The sequence below is a fragment of the Epinephelus fuscoguttatus genome, linkage group LG11 (genome assembly GCF_011397635.1).
Source record: "Epinephelus fuscoguttatus linkage group LG11, E.fuscoguttatus.final_Chr_v1".
NCBI classification, from domain to species: Eukaryota; Metazoa; Chordata; class Actinopteri; order Perciformes; family Serranidae; genus Epinephelus; species Epinephelus fuscoguttatus.
The window spans coordinates 11,505,403-11,524,710 of record NC_064762.1 but is presented as its reverse complement, the minus strand read 5'-3'; the positions used below and the strand labels follow the sequence as shown (position 1 = coordinate 11,524,710).

General features: G+C 42.0%; 1 protein-coding gene across 1 annotated transcript in view; it reads left to right on the top strand.

The window, feature by feature from the left end:
• Positions 1-19,308, top strand: part of snap91b (synaptosome associated protein 91b) — a 45,281-nt gene that overhangs the window by 10,028 nt on the left and 15,945 nt on the right. The window contains exons 3-17 of the mRNA XM_049590071.1: positions 2,456-2,598; positions 5,668-5,743; positions 7,028-7,130; positions 7,290-7,383; positions 7,496-7,607; positions 7,706-7,812; positions 9,066-9,107; positions 9,595-9,668; positions 9,915-9,920; positions 10,480-10,492; positions 10,586-10,716; positions 12,544-12,617; positions 12,855-12,869; positions 13,466-13,636; positions 17,059-17,157. Coding sequence (XP_049446028.1) covers positions 2,456-2,598; positions 5,668-5,743; positions 7,028-7,130; positions 7,290-7,383; positions 7,496-7,607; positions 7,706-7,812; positions 9,066-9,107; positions 9,595-9,668; positions 9,915-9,920; positions 10,480-10,492; positions 10,586-10,716; positions 12,544-12,617; positions 12,855-12,869; positions 13,466-13,636; positions 17,059-17,157 — 1,260 coding nt within the window. The remainder of the gene's footprint in view (positions 1-2,455; positions 2,599-5,667; positions 5,744-7,027; positions 7,131-7,289; positions 7,384-7,495; positions 7,608-7,705; positions 7,813-9,065; positions 9,108-9,594; positions 9,669-9,914; positions 9,921-10,479; positions 10,493-10,585; positions 10,717-12,543; positions 12,618-12,854; positions 12,870-13,465; positions 13,637-17,058; positions 17,158-19,308) is intronic.

The window sequence follows — 19,308 nt, the reverse complement described above, 5'->3', positions numbered from 1 at the left end:
AGCTGTCAATGTCAGAAGGGATGGACAAAGAAAATGCATTTGCAGTATATGAAATATATTTCAAGAACTTAAAGCTGTAGCTGGTAACTTTTATAGAATAACTTTCTGTTATATTTGCTTAACTGTTACGGTATTCACACACCACTAAATGTGTTGGATAAAAAATGATATTTCTTTGTCTACTGTATGGCCATGTAGCATTTCCTATAACCTCATGTGAAAGAAAACAACCAATCAGAGCTGAGGAGTCACAAACGCAGCTGTCAATCCTGTCAATCGCTGCTTGTGAACCTCAAATGTCGTCAGAAACGTATTTTAGTGTACTGTTTAGCTGTACAATAAAAAGGTTTGATCCAGCTGCCATGTTGGAAACAATCAAGCCAAAACAAAACGCCGCCCACCAGCTGGAGCAAACTTTCTAGTAGCGTGTTCGTCAGTCGTCAGCGGTCGAGCTGGACATAACGTTGTCAGCAGAATTCAACATTTCTTCTTCGTTAGGCAAAACAATGAGTGGTCACATGACACTTTTAGCTATAAAATGGGGAAGTTAAAGAGCAAAGCAGCTGTTCTACGTTGATGAAGTAGTCCTTGTCGGTGATGCATCAGGACACATCAGTGTTTCACCACAGAAGATATGTGACTGGATCAAAATGGTGATCGTTTACACTTGTATTTAGTGCTGTCCACTTTTGATCGGATCATCCAAGTTGCATTTCAGTACCAGGTGTGAACACAGCCTAACTGTTTTCCAACTGCCCACATTATTCTGCACACCATAACACAACAAATATTGTGGACAACTTTACTCCTGCCACCTAAAAAGAGGCAAAAATTGGGTAATGTTACTATTTTTAAGACACATCACAGCAGGTAGGGTAGTCTTGGGTAATCTTTAAACCTATTTTTGTTTTACTACGCTGAAGCAGAGTTCACAGTGTGAATGTTAACCTGACAAATCTGATACATCTGAGTCCATGTCATAACAATTTGGGCTGCTCTAATTGCAAATCAATGCCAAGTAATTGTGTTTCTCAATCAGGGTTTGAAATAAACACCCACCAAGCGCCAGATGTGGGTAGATTTTCCACTATGCGAGTAACTTGGAAGACTATCAGGCACACTGGTGGGTAAATGTTTGCACCATATAATCATGTAACTGATTACTATGCTGAGTCTCTACTGCAGTTTGGCATCATTTACGGGGGCACTGCTCTGCTGCTCCTCTTGTGTGTTACACGCGTCTTAACGGTGCTGCAAAACTGACCGACTCGAGTGCTTCTAGTTTTGTAGGACCGTTTATAGTGCAGAAAACCAGCAGATGTGCTAAACTTGCCGCCGCTGCTAGTTAGCATGATGCTAACGTATAGCCGATGATTATGAGTTTTGAAGATAATAGAATAATAACACAGAGGCTCTGTAGTTTGAACCAAGACTGCAAGCCTACTCTATTGTAACTATTGCCTCCCACATTGTCACAGTTAATGCATTGAAGCTTCACTGCTTCTGTTCTTATCTGTCACATTAAAAGCCCTATATATATATATATATATATATATATATATATATATATATATATACACTGCATCACAGATTACACTTTTTCACATGCTGAGACTGTGATAATGAGTTGTTAAATATATTAAAACAATTTTTATATGGCCTTTTCTTTAAATTTGAATTCAATATAATACCTGATCTCAATAAAATGTACTGAAACAATTGCATATGTGACAAAAAAAAGGCAGTTTATTATGGCCAGTAAAGATGTGCTTGGCTTGTGGGTTTTTTCATCTACCTGTCCTCTCGGCAGGTGAGTCAAAACATTATTTCGGACACTGTTGTCAATACTTAAAACTGAATATCTGGCCAACAGAAGAACGTTTACTCAATTATATTAGATTTCTTTAGGTAATAGCATAGTAGGATATATAACATGGGTATATATTATTGACTGAACAAGTTAAAAGATCAGGGCTTTTGAGAAAAGATTGGAGGCTGGACCCCCTGAAGCCCCCCTCTGCTCCGCCTCTGGTCTGGACACTTTGTGTGGGACACCTCTCTATCTGTCTGAGTGTCTGAAGTGGCATCCAGGGAGGAGAGCTGACACAGCATTATTTTGTCTTTCTGCATTGTCAGCGTGTGTATGTGTGTGTGTGTGTGTGTGTGTGTGTGTGTGGGCCTCGTGCACCGACATCATTTCATATGTACATCAGGTCTTCCTCCTGGCTTAATATTCTCACGGGTGTCTAGAGCAGCTCTGCAGTGAACACTTAGCCTGTCAGCTTAATCAAACTTTAATCAGTGCTGTTCAAATTGTGTGGGCATTTGTCTAAGACTAAACTAGCCGTGCTTCTCCTTTTAATCATGAAATCCCCCCTTCTAGAAACCTACGTCATGCCATCAGACCTGTAATTTTCACATGATGATAATGATGTTTTTTGTGGCTGTGTTGCAGACCTGGTGTCAGCCACCAACACCACCAATGTGAACATCCCTCAAATGGCTGACACGCTGTTTGAGCGAGCCACAAATGCCAGCTGGGTGGTTGTCTTCAAGGCCCTCGTCACCACTCATCACATGTGTGTCCACGGCAACGAGGTTAGTGGCTGAATCTAATTTTATTTGGCGATAAAAGTTATTATTCAGTGTGAGATAAATATGAAGGCTTGATTTAATTGGTTGCTGCTTTGGATTTTTTGGAATAAATGATGGAAATTTTAAAATGGATCTGCTAAATTATCACCCAGTCCAAATGTATAGTAAATGTCTTTATAATTAACTTGTGTGGTCACCACTCTGGAGAGCTCACATTTGACCACATTACCCCAGAGTAATGAAAACAGTCCTGAATTTTTGGCAGCTCTTCCAAGCACCAAGTGTAAAAGAAAGTCATAACGACCTAACGTTAGCTAAGCTTGGAAGTCAGGCTAACATTGGTGCTACACTGAGTGACAAAAAAGAAAGGTAAATAATATCAATAAAACTGACTCTGAAAACAGTTTGCTTTGTATGTGTAAGGCAGCTACCTGTTTAAACCAGTAGGAGGTGCTGTTGCGCTGTCTATTTTGCATCAAATACGGTAGTTCACACTGTTTGTCCCTGTCAGGACACCGTAGCTTTGAGATGTGCTCTGTTTATGCCGCCATTTTCTTCAAAGTTAATTGTCTCCTGCCCTGTCAGGTGAGCCCATTGTAACAGCCTTTTGCATTACATCACACTATCAGCGTTTAAACCACACATTTTGTTCATTTGTTCGCTGTTTATTAACACTCCAGGCTACTGTCCGCCATGAGTTTGACTGTAAATTAATCGTGTTTTTTACTGTTTGACGTTGTTATTGAGGTGAGGCTATGAGTGTGGCTAGCATGCTGTTAACGGGTAACGTTAGACACTAAGCGTGGCGGGACAGAGCATTAGCTGTCTGTTAACTGTTAAGCTAATTTGAGAATGTATGATTTATGTTGGTGATTTATTCCTTTCAGAGAGTCGTTGACAGTTATGTGTATTTTGATTTGATAATTTATTTGTTAATTTTAATGATTGTTTAATAAGAGATTTATTTCCCTAAAAAAAGTTAATTGTCAAAAATGTCATAGTCAAGGTTAACCACAATCCCAAATCCTGCTTGTGGTGTCTCCTCTCAGTGAGACACCAAAGCCTTAAAAAGGTACTAGGAGAGATGCAGATGCAGTGGGTTATATATTAATTATTATTAGCTTAAATATAGAAACATAAATGTCAGTGGATAATAGTATTTACGTTTGTTTTTGTATGTAGTGTTTTTGATAATAACCTCAGTGTTCTGAAATAGTGAGGTTAGCCACTCAGCTAGCCTAGCTGCCGACTAAAATGAAGAAAGGCACCATGCGAAGGACATTCAGCTCTACGGAGTTTTACAGCTCTCTGTTACAACAGTGTAGTTACATAAGGTAATTTAATTTTTGGCAGCTAATTCAAGCACTGACAGCCAAAAAGAGCCACAGCACCCTAACCCCAGCCAAGTTCTGAAAGTCAGGCTAACATTGGCGCTGCACTGAATGACTAGCTAACGGTTAGCTAAGACACTGAAGTGATTATGATTAAAACACAATTTACAAAGAGAACAGTAAATACAGTACTTTTAACAAACAAAGCTAGCTGTGAAAACTAATGGTGTTAGCTTTGAACACATTCTTAGTAATACCCACTACCTAACATTTGTTTTTGAGTGTTTTTGATCATTTCAATAATCGCCTCAGTGTCTTTCAGTAGCAAGGTTAGCCAGTCAGCTAGCCTAGCTGGCCACTAAGATGAAGAAGAGCACTGTCTGATAAAGAAGGCGGTTAGTGCTACAGAGCTTTAGGGCCGTTTCATAGTCGACGCACACAACGTGAGCAAGCGACGCGAGCAATGCACTTCCTTTCATAGTCAACACATTGAATGCAAGTGACAAGGTGATACTTGAAATGCAATACAGCGCTCGCGCAATGGGGGGAGCTGAGTCACAGTATATTCTGGCTAGCTAGTGCTGCTGTAGCTAGCTAGTACTGCTATTTTATTAGAGTGCACGGCACTAGAACTGTCATATAAATGGGGGTGTGCCCGTACGAGTTTGCAAAGTTTTTCCTCCTCGCCCTCCATATTTCATACCTGCTTCTTCTGTGAATAACAAAAAGTGGCTAATTTCAAGTACATCGTTGGCAACGCATCGCCGCATCATGTATCAAAAAAATGGACAACACATTTTGAGATGCAAGCACGCATCATGGCGGCCAATGCGTCCCAATGCGTTCACGTCTGCATGCCTTTGCGTCGACCATGAAACAGCCCTTACTGCTGTCTTTAAAAAAAAAACGTGTAGCTATATAAGTCAGTTTAATTTTCTGCAGTTCTTCCAATAACAGAGAGCTGAAAAGAGCCATAGTAGCCTACATTAGCTAAACTCTGAAAGTCAGGCTAACGTTGGTACTACATTGAGTGACTAGCTAACGGTTATCTAAGACACTGAGGTAGTAATCAAAACGATCAAAAACACTGAACAAATGATAGATATTACTAACAGCATCTACAAAGCTAACTGTGTGAACTAACTGTTAGCTTTGTTCAATTTGTCAGTAGCATAGAAATATACACATCAATGGTTAATACTATTTACAGTTCTTTTTGTATATAGGGTTTTTGTTCATGTTGATAACCACCTTATCATCTCAGATAACCATTAGCTATTTTCTCAGTATGGCACCAACGTTAGCAGGATCTTCAAAGTTTAGCTAATGTTGGGTTGCTATTGCTCATTTTTACACTCAGTGCTTGGAGGTGCTGCCAAAACTTTAAGTGACTGACGTGCACCATGTTGCGAAAGCAAGCAGTGAAACTCTAGATCTGACTGTCCCCCTCATAAAGTTGACGGTACAAAATAAACCAGTAACTACTATTATACTATTGCTGTAATAACTATGTCCAAAGCTGACTGTGAAAATTGAGGTAATGAAATTAGGGATAAAATAGTACTGTGCACTAAAGTCGGACGCAAAGATAGTTAAATGTTGCAGTAGAACTTACAGAAAGTAAACAGATGTGCAGTTTGTGAAACAGATGCACATCACACTACATTGTACAAGCAGAGAATTGTTCTTGATAGTTTATTGTCTAATGACTGTTCACTGTGTTTTCCTATCTCTTCCTCAGAGGTTCATTCAGTACTTGGCCTCCAGGACCTCTCTCTTCAACCTCAGCAATTTTATCGACAAAACCGGCTCTCATGGTAAGCACAGTATCACAGTATCTGGCAAAAAACAAACAGGAAGAGATAAAAACAAAGGGAGCCATCTGGCAAATAGGAGGTATGACACAAACTGCAGGAGGGACTGGACATAATCACACACATGTGATTGTACTCACATTGACGCATACAAACAGATGCTGGCATTTCTATCTTTCGTGTCTAATGTCTTGTGTGAAATTATGCTCTCTTTAAGTTATTTTAATACTAAATTGGTCTTTTCATGCTTGTTCTTGTGTTGATCACAGCGTTTCTTAGACACATTTGTGTGTGCTTTTTGTGCAGTTAACTGTTAACCAGCAAAGAATTTATTGATGTACAGGTAATAATGGTCGTCACAAACACCAAATCTGCAGTTCCTGATGGTTTCGGCTGAATTTCGCAAACTTCAGGATACATGTACAGTATTACTTCTCAGCCCAGTTTTTAGGGATCTTTTTTTTTTTAATGTTTTTTTTTTCTCTGAAGTATATAAAGAATTGGGCAGCACGGTGGTGTGGTGGTTAGCACTCTTGCCTCACAGCAAGAGGGTTGCCGGTTCGATCCCGCTTCTGTGTGGAGTTTGCATGTTCTCCCCGTGTCAGCGTGGGTTCTCTCCGGGCACTCCAGCTTCCTCCCACAGTCCAAAGACATGTAGATTGGGGACTAGGTTAACTGATAACTCTAAATTGTCCATAGGTGTGAATGTGAGTGTGAATGGTTGTCTGTCTCTATGTGTCAGCCCTGCGATAGTCTGGTGACCTGTCCAGGGTGTACCCTGCCTCTTGCCCGATGTCAGCTGGGATAGGCTCCAGCCCCCCCGCAACCCTCAAGAGGAAGAAGTGGTTAGAAGATGAATGAATGAATGAATGAATATAAAGAATTTAAAGGAACAAATTAGCTAAATGTGTCATAATGATGTTGTGATGACAATGACTAAAGTGCAGGACTATGACATCAGAATCTCGTGTTTGTGTCTCTGTTTGTTTCTATAATGCTGTGGTTAACGTATGGTTATATTAGGCATTAAAAAGTTAGGAAAAGATCACACTTTGGCTTAAAATACCTGGTTTTGGCAGCACAATGCTGGAAATGCTGATGATGTCTTGCTAAAAACAGCTTGCTTTGTTGGTCTCAGATGCTGGTCTGCAGCTTGGCAGCCATCTTGCCTCGGTGTCACATCATCTGCCACCCCCTCCATCTCCTTATGATATAGTTGGCTCATATACATGTAATCTGAGCTATGATGTCTCCCTGCCTGCTTTCTCACATGCATTTCCTCTTTAGGCTACGACATGTCTACATTCATCAGACGGTATGGGCGGTACCTTAACGAGAAAGCCTTTGCCTATCGCCAGATGGCTTTTGATTTCACCAGAGTCAAGAAGGGGTACGTCAAACATGGTGTTTTGAGAGTTTGTGCTTATAGGCATTTGCCTCCTCTTACCTCTACTTTCTACTCACTGACTAGACAGCTCACTCTTTTTTTCACTTGTGCTATATCCAACAGCTGTTCTTATACATCTGACGCTGTGTTGTATTCTTTCAGTGCTGACGGCGTGATGAGAACCATGACCACTGAGAAGCTGTTGAAAGGCATGCCTGTTCTGCAGACTCAGATTGACACACTCCTGGAGTTCGATGTGAGTCAGACTTTGGCTTGATATCTGTACCTATTTTACAGTACCGTGCAGCATCACAGAAGTTTTCCCAGGGCTTCGCTTCACCTCTCATGTGTTCTCTTCCTTCTCTCAGGTTCATCCCAAGGAGCTGAACAATGGGATCATCAATGCTGCATTCCTGCTTCTCTTCAAGGACCTGGTCAAACTGTTTGCGTCTTACAATGACGGAATCATCAACCTATTAGGTTAGTAGACCTTGAGTATCTTTCACTTGGCACCTCAGAGATGAAGACATGCATCACAGAGAATCTGAACCTGCAAACCTGTTGTTTCCTGTACGCAGAGAAATACTTCAAAATGAAGAAGAGTGACTGTAAGGAGGCCTTGGAGATCTACAAGAGGTTCCTGACCAGGGTGACAAAGATCGGGGAATTCATGAAGCTCGCTGAGGTAAGGGGCAACCACCAGTCCTTAATATGACCTTCATAATGACATGTACTGTCCACAGTATGAGCCTGTTTACTCCTGGTATTAACGTACATCCTGAGTGTTTGAATCACAATTGGGCAGCTTTAAGTCTGTCTATTCACACCTGGCATTAGAATGCATCTCCACAAGCGCCTCAAGTGATCACTTGTGATTGATTCTCACCCCTCCAATCTCTATGCAAATAAACACATAAATCATTTCTGTTTGCAATGACCAAATGTGTTGTCATTTTTAACTGAAGTCCTATCATGCTGTACGTACACTAACCGCCACTGATATTCAAAATGGGAAAAATCACACTACATTGTAGAGCTGTGTGCGGCGCATCGATTCGCTCAGCCCCTCCTTGCCCCCCTCTGTCTCTTTCTGTTCATCACAAGACAAGCACACTCAGAGCTCTCCTTGTCTCCCGGGGTACGAGAGTGTGAGCTCCACACCGGCCACAGTTGGTGAGAGTCTGCCTGGCAGCACATACAGTGACGTGGACAGCTGTTAGCATCACACGGTTTTCATTGACTAACAGTTATTAACATGTCAAGCCGTTCGGTGTCGGACACAGCATGCTGCTGTGTTAGCTTGTGCTAACCAGGCAGACTTTGAACTGGGCCCAGGCGCGTTCCTTCAGCACTCTATCTAACCTGTGTAACAGCAGCAAAAGAAAATTCTGTCATCTGAGCGAGTCAGATAAACAAGGACGTAAGCTGAGCAGGTGGTTCTTTAATGTTTCCCAGGGCATATTAGCTGACGCACTGTGGAAAGAATGTGGTCATATGTGGCTCAGACTACATCTGAGGGTGCTTTCACACGTGCTTCAATGTTTAGTTTATTTCTTGGGTTTTTCCCGCATGGGAATTCTGACCAATCAAGAGCAGCTTTCTCACACAAGGCATTTGATCTGGTCCGCTTGTAAATGCTGCCGTGAGAACATGAACCAACTCTAGGCAATTATGGAACTTTGTAACAAAATTAGTCCCTGATTCAGACCAAAGCAAGACAACTCTAGGTCTGAAAGCACCCTGAATGTTGCCTGAGCGATCAGATCTCAAGATGCATTGAGGACACATTAGGTGCATTCACACCTGTTCTTAGAATTGTCCACTTATCAGCTGATCAACCAGGATGCATGTTAATACAAGGTGTAAACAGGGCCTGTGTCATATGTGGGGACTGTGCAGTGTGGTAATGCTGATTTTAAATTCTTTTCCGTCTTACAGACAGTTGGAGTCGACAAAAATGACATTCCTGACATCAACTACGTAAGTTAACACATACAATATTTCAACGCTTATGATTTCTCCCTGGAAGGATTGCGACCAAGAATATAATGCACATGAATACAGCCCATCCCACCTCACACACGCACACACAGATACTCCCATGACTCACCCACCATAAATCTCCCCACCCCAGTGTCTCCACCCGGGGGTAGTGGTGGATCTAGCAGACTCAGACGACGAAGACTGTCCTTTCACACCTCTCGAGGACCCGGTAACCACAGAAACACAGGGTGCCCTGGCTGAGTGCCTGTTTACAGGATGGAGTGTCAGCATGTTGATCCTAATTGAATTTCAGACACGCAAACCCTTTGTGTGTGTTTATATGTGCATGTGGTTACTGCAGTGAGATTTTCCAAAGCTCTGTCACTCTTAGATTTTACCACGTTTGGACTTGCACAGTCCGGGGATGTAGGAGACAAGTGAACAGGATTATTTATTGATTTCACCCGTTTCGATTTTCTGTCAGGCTCCCAGCAGTATCCTGGAGAGTCTGGAAACACACATGAACGGCCTGGAGGATGTGAAAGGAGGAAAGAAGGGGTAAGACACTGTCAGTTTGAGTGCCTCTTACTCTCAGTGCGACACTCAGTGTGATGTCAGATCAGAAGGATTAGGATCGCTGAGAGCTGAGAAACTCCCTCTTTGTTTTTTTTTTGTTTTGTTTTAAAAAGTACGTAACCAAGAGAAATGTTGGTAGAAACAGGCCTTAACAAGTGTTATGTTTCTATAATTTCCTTTAACCCTTCCTCTCTTTTATCCCCCTTTATGTTCATTTGGAATCACCAGTGAAGGGTGAGCATATACTGAATGTTTTGTTTAGAGTTCACTAACTTCTATAGAAAACTGTGTAGATCTGTTTTTCATTTCCCTCCCGCCAGGTAAACTCACACGTTATTCACATGTGAATTTTACTGCCTCTGTGATCTCCATGTGAATAAAAACATAACTGCACTACAGCTTACTAAGTCTACATGTGGAAATGTGTGTATTGATGTGATTACATGTGAGACACACATGTTTTGATAAACAGTAAGTCACCTCATGTGTATTATCACATCCTGACATGCAATGTGAATCAGTATATGAAGGGTTTTTTCTCCAAGTTGAATTGATTATCAGCACAAATTATAAATATTTGTCGACAGAATGAGGGTATTTTAAACAATTGGACACACAGAATGCTGCTTTGGAAATGGACTCTTCATATGATCACATATGATGCAATCTGTCGTGCATATTTGTTCATGCCTTTAAAAATAAACCCACCAAATAATTCTCAGTCTGTGTCCAGCAGGTCCGTCTATTTCACGCAAAAGAACTAACTTTTCCCTCTGCTCCTTCACTGTTTCAGGTCTCCAACAAAGGTGAGATGCACATTCAAAAAAAGTCTGCATCTTTATTGAGCTCTCACAGTCTGATGCACCGCTATAAAAGGGGCTTCTCTGGCTATCTTTCAGGGGTCTCCGACAAACAATGTGTCTCCAACATCAACACCTGCCAAATCTTCAAATGCTGTTCCCGCACTGCAGCCTCCTCCTGGGGAGAGTGCTGCCGCTGCTGCTGCTGCTCCTGCTGAGCCAGCTGAAGAGTAAGTGACCGTAAACTCTGTGACCTCCTCTCTGACGCTCTGAGAGTCTAAACATTCGACAATAAATTGTGCGACCTTTGAAATGTTTCAGGATGTACCAATCTTATTTTTAGCCACACATATCAGTTGGTTGCTCCATCATGTTGGTCCAGACTGAAATATCTCCACAACTATGTTAGAGGGCACAAAGGGGCTAGGAAAGGATTATGTTTTGGCTTAAAATACCTGGTTTGCTCACCACAAACATGACTGGAAATGTCACTTGTCTTGAACAGCAGTTTGCTGCTTGGCAACTGTCTAACCTACATCTCACGCCATCCACTATCCCCTCCTCCTGATGACAAAGTCAGTAAATATACATGTAACCTTGACTAGGGCTCTTTCATAATGTTGATATGATATGCATGAAACATAAAAAAGTAACATCTGTGGTTTGCAGAAGCGTACAAGTCAACATTTTATTGTGGCATCAGGGCAGATTAGCCTCAGCTGAAGGTTGTGCCACGTGCTTATTAGCAAATGTTAGCATGTTAACATATCATTACATATTTGAGTACAGCCGCAGATAGCTGTAGACCTTTACTCTTGTTTATGGCTATCACTGATAACAACTTGAAGGAGAAACACCCCGTCTTGTAATTTTAATGAGTGTTAAAAATAAATCATGTAGCCACCCTATAATTTTGAGCCATTTCCTTGCTATCCATTTCAGTGATACTAAAATCGGGCAGGTAGTTTTTCCATAATCTTGCTAACAAACAGATAAACAAACAACCAACAAACAAATCGAATCAATTGGCAGAGGTTATAATATTTACCTCTTTCTTCAACAAGCAGATGTGAAGAATTAACCTCTGCAAAGCATGTTGGGGCAGCATGGTGCCCATTGTCGCCTCACAGCAAGGGGGCTCCTGGTTCAAACGCGCAGTGGGGGGTCCGAACCCAGGGTCGGGGACCCTTCTGTGCAGAGTTTGCATGTTCTCTCATGTCAGTGTGGGTTTCCTCCAGGTACTCCAGCTTCCTCCCACAGTCCAAAGACATGCAGGTTAATTGGTGACTCTAAATTGTCCGTAGGTGTGAATGTGAGTGTGAATGGTTGTCTGTCTCAACCTGTGTCAGCCCTGTGATAGTCTGGTGACCTGTCCAGGGTGTACCCCGGTTCGGCCCACTTGACATGCTGCTGTGTTGTGCTGTGGCCTATTCAAGTTCTGGAATTTGTTATTTACGTGACAACGCCTGAACGCAACACAGGCTCCACTCCATTAGTGCCGTGCTCGGTTATAATTGTCTCATACTTGGGTTGGCTTCAGTCAGGAAAATGCGGCCCGAGCCGTGCTCTAGTGTGCTCACTTGTGTGTGCGTGCATGTGTCTGTGTGTGCGCATTGGGGTGAAACTCCACCGTACGCAATACAGAGAGCAGAGGAGAATTGAAAACTTTCAACCATGAAGAGACAGAAATGACATGCCATCATGTACATAAGATAAATAACATAAGGCTATTTAGTTTGTTTAATAAAAGGACAAGGTGTAGACCTGTTCTATAGTCCTGGATATGAAGCGTCCATAGCGCCAAATAATATAACGATAGTTTCTAAAGAGCTAAGCATGGCACCGGCTGTAGCACACCTGTGGAGTGCAGCAGTGAAATGGGTCCCCGCTGAAACACACGAAAATAAAGAGCGGTTTTCAGTACGAACTGGTATACCGCCCAGCCCTAGGGATAGGCTCCAGCACACCCATGACACCTAACAGGCTAAGTGGTTCCAGAAAATGAATGAAAGCGTGGTGAATTGATTCTCTCTCTCTGTTTCTGTCTCCTTCTCCAGTTCCTTGTTGGACCTGGATCCACTGTCTTCCTCGGGTCCCTCAGCACCATCAGCTGCCCCCACGTCTTGGGGAGGTAGGTCTCCGTCCTTCCGTCAACTCAGCTGCTGGTTCAAAATAACGCAAATCCACATTCTGGCATTTACAGTATATTATGCCACCATTACTGTGAACATCCACATAAAATGGTTTCTACAATATAGGAATAACCTCTTCAGCAAAGAAGAGTAAACTAACAGTTCTGTCCTAAACTGTTTCAGCTTGGGTTTGAACTAATGTGTTTTCCTTGTTACCTTGCTCTCTGCCTCCATAGATCTTCTTGGATCAGGTGAGTCAGACTCTTCTCTTCACCTCCAGCCTCTAACGTTACTCTAGATGTGTAGTAGTCTTTCATCATCCTCCAGGACATCTCAGTGTCAGTGATTTTTGTTCTTTCTGAACCAACTCTGATCTGAAATTGAGGTGATCTGGAAACAATGTCAGAGTTTAAATCCAAACTAATCGTAAAGATGGACTGTAATGTATAACTGTGACATGGTTACCTCCCTGTTTGTCTCCTCAAGCTGTTCTCTTTAGTCTGAGTAGTCTCTTTGTTTCTCTCTGCCCTCTCTCTCCCTTCCCTCCACATACTCCATTGTCTGTTTTTGGTTTTCAACGGGGGCTATTTTGGTTGGTTGTTTTTTATTTGTTGGTTACGACCGGATGGTGTTGGATTATTTAACTTTTAATTTTGTTAAAATTTTGCTTTGCTTGGTCAATTCCAAAAAATTCTTATCTGGCTTTAATTTGAATTGGACCTTTTGTTTTGGATTGCTTTTGTTCACTGTTGTCACGGTGACTCAACTGGTTCTTTTGGTTGCTCTTTTGGGGTTTATTTTTGGTACCTTTCTTTGGGGATTTCGAACGTCCCGTTGGTGCTCGCAGAAATGGGCGATTCCTTGCTATCTGAACCCACCCTCACGGCAGAGCCCGCCCCCTCCCCTGCAGCAGCAACGCCCACTCCTGCAGCGGCAGAGCCCGGAGTCTCTCTAGCTCCTCCCACTAGCACAGCAGCCGCCACCTCCCCTGGCGCCGCCAATATGGATCTGTTGGGAGGTCAGTGGGCTTCCAGAAAATTCTCTACGAAAGAATCACTCTGGGAAGCTCAACCCTAAAACCATCACACAAATATGATAACACAAAGACGACTGCATGCTCAGACACATACAGTATGTAGTCAGAACTATGCTGATTTATCACTGATACTGTCTGTACTCTGCTAACAACGGTGCATCATCAAAAACAGTGAAGACTTAATGATGCACTGATGAGCACTGCCACCATTATCAACTGCCTAATGTGCCCGGAAAGTATTCAATAATTAATACATAAATAATTATAAAACACAGTTTGTAAAATATATAAATGACCAGAAAAAAATGTAAAATAATTAAAGAATTTGACTCATTAGAGATCAGAGGTGTAGTGGAGTGTATACACAGGTATACAGGGTATACAGCCATTGGCACATATAGGAGAGTATACCCACTTTCTCCATAGTAACCTACACATCTACATAGTAGTACACCCACCTCATCAACGACCACTACACCACTGTTAAAGATGTTATTTCATGACTTATTTTTTTATTTCATCATAGACAGTTTTATTTCAAAATTCTCTTTTTCCAAGTGTCTTTTTATTTCATAATCACATTTACCCTGTAACACTTTCACATCATGTCCTTTTATATTATAGTCTCACTTTTCGTAACAGTGTTGTTGTGAACACCCCCTCACCATTCAGCCAATCACATGCAACACTACAACTGTGACCAGACTTAGCTAGTCTGGGGCCGTTTAGTGGCCGTTTTTTATTAAGGAGCCGGAGCTAGGGCGAGAGAGACAGGATCCGGAATTCGATGGATGTGCCTTTCCATCAAAATAAAAGCACCAAGCTAATAAAAATGTGGTGAAACTTTAAGAATATATTTAAAGAATATAATTTACAAGAAAAGCCCCAAGCCATTAAGTTAACCTTTTTCTTTTGTTGTAAATCGATGGTGCGCCAGAATTTAAAGTTTTACTTTGGTGAATTTGGTGAATTCCGGATCTGCTCTCTAGACCAGAACCACAGTCCAGACAAAATTCAGAGTGAATGGAAACCAGGCTCTCCCCCGTTCCCCGTACGTGAAGAGCCTGGTAACGCAAGGCTAAGACTTAGTCAGGCAAGTAACTGTTGTCAGCTAGAGCAGTGGTTCCCAACTTGTGGGTTGCGGGGTTCTTTGTAAATGGACCGCAAGTGACTTGTGAACATATTAAGTTTGTAAAAAAACAAAAACAAAAAAACACCCTTTATTCTAAAGTACAGTGACAGCTTTTAATTTCAAGTGTCAGTTCCTGTTGTAGAGTGAATGACTAACAGACAGCTACTTGACAGAGATGGTACACTAGCTCGACAGCATGTTCAAATGCAAGTATGACAGTGAATATCTATAGTTGGGAACCACTAAGCTAGTAATACACAGACACAGTAACTTCACCTCCTTTTATGCTAAGTAGGTATCTTTTCATGCTACTTACCACGCTGGGTTGTGAGTTCAGATTATTATTACTGAGCATCAAAGTGAAAAGATAGTGTTAGCAGTGTTAGCTAGCTCCTGTTAGCTTGATTGACTACAAACCTCTGTGGTTGTGTGTCCTTGTGCAGTGCAGTGCTAACTGTGAAATAACCAGCTGGCTGCTCCTGTGGACCCAGTTGGCAAAGGCTACATTCACATAACAGAGCTTAGTGCTAATTTTTTCCCCTAGATCTGATCTTTCTGTCTAGACTGTACACATTCATGTTTGAAGTGACCCATATTTGACATTTGTCAGATATGCCCTGAATCGCCTCATGTGCGAGCAATAATGTCACACACGTGTGCTGAACGATTAACAAAAAATGTCACATTTGCAAGACAGGCATTTGGGGAAAAATAAATGATGTAGCGATGCAGGTGTACATCTCATAAATGATTTGCTACAGAGGTTTGATTATAATTCATCATATGTTGAAGATATAGATGAGAAGAAGAAGGAATACAGAAACCACAGCCAAAGCTTTACTAGTAGCCATTGCTGGTAGTTCCGTGGAGAGAGAGGAGTGGGTGCAGGAGAGGAGTCAGGGACCGCGATGTGGAGGGTTTCACCTCCAAAACTTAAATGTCCAGGGCCGCATTCCAATATGTCTGTCGGCGCCTCACAACAAAGCTGTCACAGCAGGACCAAAAATTAAGCAAGCTGTCCCCCACATAAAATGTCTGGCAGTCAGCTCTACTGGCTGGAACTGGGGCAGTGAACCGCAGCAGCAGTACAGCTGTAGGAGCCGTATGTAGTTTGGTGAATGATCTGAGCCTGCACTGTGAAGTATGATGTGGAAAACACACATGAATTTTAATATGAACGTTCTCACGGTGGTCGCATGGTCCGTAATCAGATATGTATCAGCTTTAAGACAACATATGGAAGTGACTCAGATGGGATTTTTATGTCCAGACATCTCTCAACAAATCTGGTCTGTCTCACATGACAGCAAAACATTTTGATTTGGGCCACATTTGCTTGTAATGTGAACGTTACAGGTGATCAGCTTTCTTAAAGAGAGGCAGGAGGCATGTGATAGGCTGAGAAGGTGAGAGGACAGTGACAGGTGACAACACTGCAGTCATGATGACACAAAACGTAACATTAAATCAAAGTATCATTGGGGCAAATGTCATTATGAAATAAAAGACTTTTGAAAAATGGACGATAAAAGAACTCCAATAAAACCGTCATGATGAAAGTAATGATGAAATAACATTTCTTAGTATTGAGTTATTTTATTGCACAAATGACTGCTTCATTTATTAGTTTTACACATTTATTCACCTGATTATATATTTTATAGTCATTCATTTATTTAATATGTCCCCTTTGGGCCTCCTTACAAAATAGTATGATAAGCACAGAGTCATAATTTCTCTGTTGCACAAACACAGACACAATATTCCTGCACAAACGCTCACACACATGTCTGCATTATGTGATTATGTACAGCCACACACTCACCTTGGGCTTGCACATAAACATACTGCTACAGTCATTCTCCACATGCGTCTTGTTTGATAGGCAGACATGCTTTTCTTTGACCTCAGTGAAAAGCAATTCTATCAAACCCTGTCACATGGCTACAGCTACAGATGGCAGCTGTAACACTTGTAGATTTCAGGCTTATTCTGTTCTTTGTGCAGTAGGTTAATCCTTGCTGTAGTGCCTCCTGTCTGTATTCCCATTTGTCTATTCACCTGTCAGTCATTAATGTCCTGTATTAATGCCGTAAGCTAACGTTTGAATACTTTTCTGTTGAATGCGCTAAGCTCACTTTTATTACCCTGATGCTCTCTTTTCCTCCTCATGTTTCCTGATTCCTGATTTTCTCTTTTCATCTGTTCTTCCTCGTCTGTCTCTGTCTCTCTGGGTGTCTCTGTCCTCTGCTGGGGTCTCTATGAACCCCAGATGCCTTTGCAACACCTGCTCCTGCCACTGAGGCCTCTGCAGCAGCAGCTGAAGGTGGGGCCGCTGCCACGTCTGCCCCAGCCGCCAACGCTGGAGCTGGTGGGTGACACAACGTCTGTCTGTGTGTGTGTCTGTTTGTGTGAGTGAGTTTGAGTCAGTGGTGGAAAATAGCTTAGTACGTGTTTACTGTAAGCGTGCTAGTTTTACACTGCAATACAGGAATAAAGGTCTTTGTTCATTCCCATGTTTTCTACTTGGATCATTAACCGGTGGGGATGCTAACTTTATGCTAGAGACCTGTTAGCTTTAGCCTCTTTATTTTAGCATTATGTCATGTATGTACAGCATCCTTATTTAATGTGATTGAGCTGGAAAGATTTTAAAAAAAAGCAGCCAAAGGCAACACTGATAACCAATCTTGAAGCTAACATTAGCTTAATGAGCTTCCTTGGTAGCGGTTATAGTTGTCCTTGTTCCTTTTTTGGAAGACATTCTGACATATCAGAATAGGAAAACCAAAGGTGTTGGTTGTGTGAAGACTGATGTCACTGTCAGAGAGAGGCTAGCTGTTTCTGCCTGTTAAATCAACTCACCTTCTGTCAATGCTACTGCAGCCTCCTTTCTGCTCCCACTTCCTTTCTCTTTACACATACAGAGCCCTTCCCTTTGTCTGTGCACGATCACAAATGCCATCTGTTGCTGATTGGCTTGAATACTGATGTGTGGCTCGATCCAAACCACTTTGTTTCCCACATACAGAGCCGCGGCTGTGTGTGCGCTCAGGATTATTTATCAGCATTTTATCACATAACAGACGGCTAGCTCACTATGAGAAGTGTATTGGATTAGAATCACAGACTGCACTTTTAAGTAAGGCTTAAAAAGTTGGATTCATAATGGAATATACACTCACCGGCCACTTTATTAGGTACACCTTGCTAGTACCAGGTGGGACCCCCTTTTTATGTCATGGTGGCATAGATTCAACAAGGTGCTGGAAACATTCCTCAGAGATTTTGGTCCATATTGACATGATGACATCACACAGTTGCTGCAGATGTGTCGGCTGCACATGCATGATGCCAGCCTTCCGTTCCACCACATCCCTTAGGTGCTCTATTGGACTGAGATCTGGTGACTGTGGAGGCCATTGGAGTACAGTGAACAGATGCAGGTCGTCTTGACCATGTCTACATGCCTAAATGCATTGAGTTGCTGCTACATGATTGACTAATTGAGTCAACTATTTGAGTCAACAGGCAGTTGAACAGGTGTACCTAATAAAGTGGCTGTTTAGTGTATCTATAATGTGGTAATGCTGCCTTCAATTAAGTGAAGGATCTGAATACTTTTTCCACCAGTGTTTTGAGTGCCATGACGATGAAGGAAACAGATGTCTAGTAGCTTAACCAGAGGCACAATGGGACCCTGGGCCTGGACGTGTAAGAGTGGATTACAACTCACTTAAAATGAATCATGGTGGTTTCTTTCTTGTCATATGTTCAAATTTTTCTTCAATTTTTTTTTGTTTGGGACTTTTGGGGCTCTGATATGGACAAAAAATACATAGTTAACAACAGTGACCTCACTCAGAAGCGCTGGCTCAGGGGCCCCCTGAGCTCTTAGACCCACTCGGTGATATACTCATGAGCCTAACAGGCCTGTATGTGCTGGTGTTTATGTTCTTGTTGGTGTCAGGTTTTAATCAGTTTCATCACAAGGCTTTGTGCGGGGACAGTAGGCGTACAGATTTGTTATTGGTGTCAAGACTGTGCTATTGTTGTTACCATGGCGATCAGGGACAATACACTTACTTGTCTTTTATCTTTTGGCATCAGAAGATTTGTGCGTTTTCTGTTATGGAGAGACGTTGCCTGTGGCAGTTGTCTGGTTTTAATTGTAGTTTAGCTGTTGTTTGTGTCTCAGGTTTATATGCCGTGAAGGTGTTTAATATGTTTTTGATCACAGATGCTATTTTTAGCGGTTTCCACTGACAGCCGGAGTGTGTCGGAGCTGTGCACATTCTCTCCTATTGTTCCCCTTTTCTCCTTTCATGTTCATTGCTGTGTTTTCATCCTCTTCACATAAATCATGTATCTATTTTATGTTGTGTTAAAGTCATTGTCTAACATCCTCCCTTCCTATTCATGTGTCACATTTCCTCCCCACCTCTTCCCCAAAGACCCCTTTGCTTCCTCGGATGGTAGCACCAACGCAGCGTCTTCAGGTCTAGACCTTTTCAGCATGATG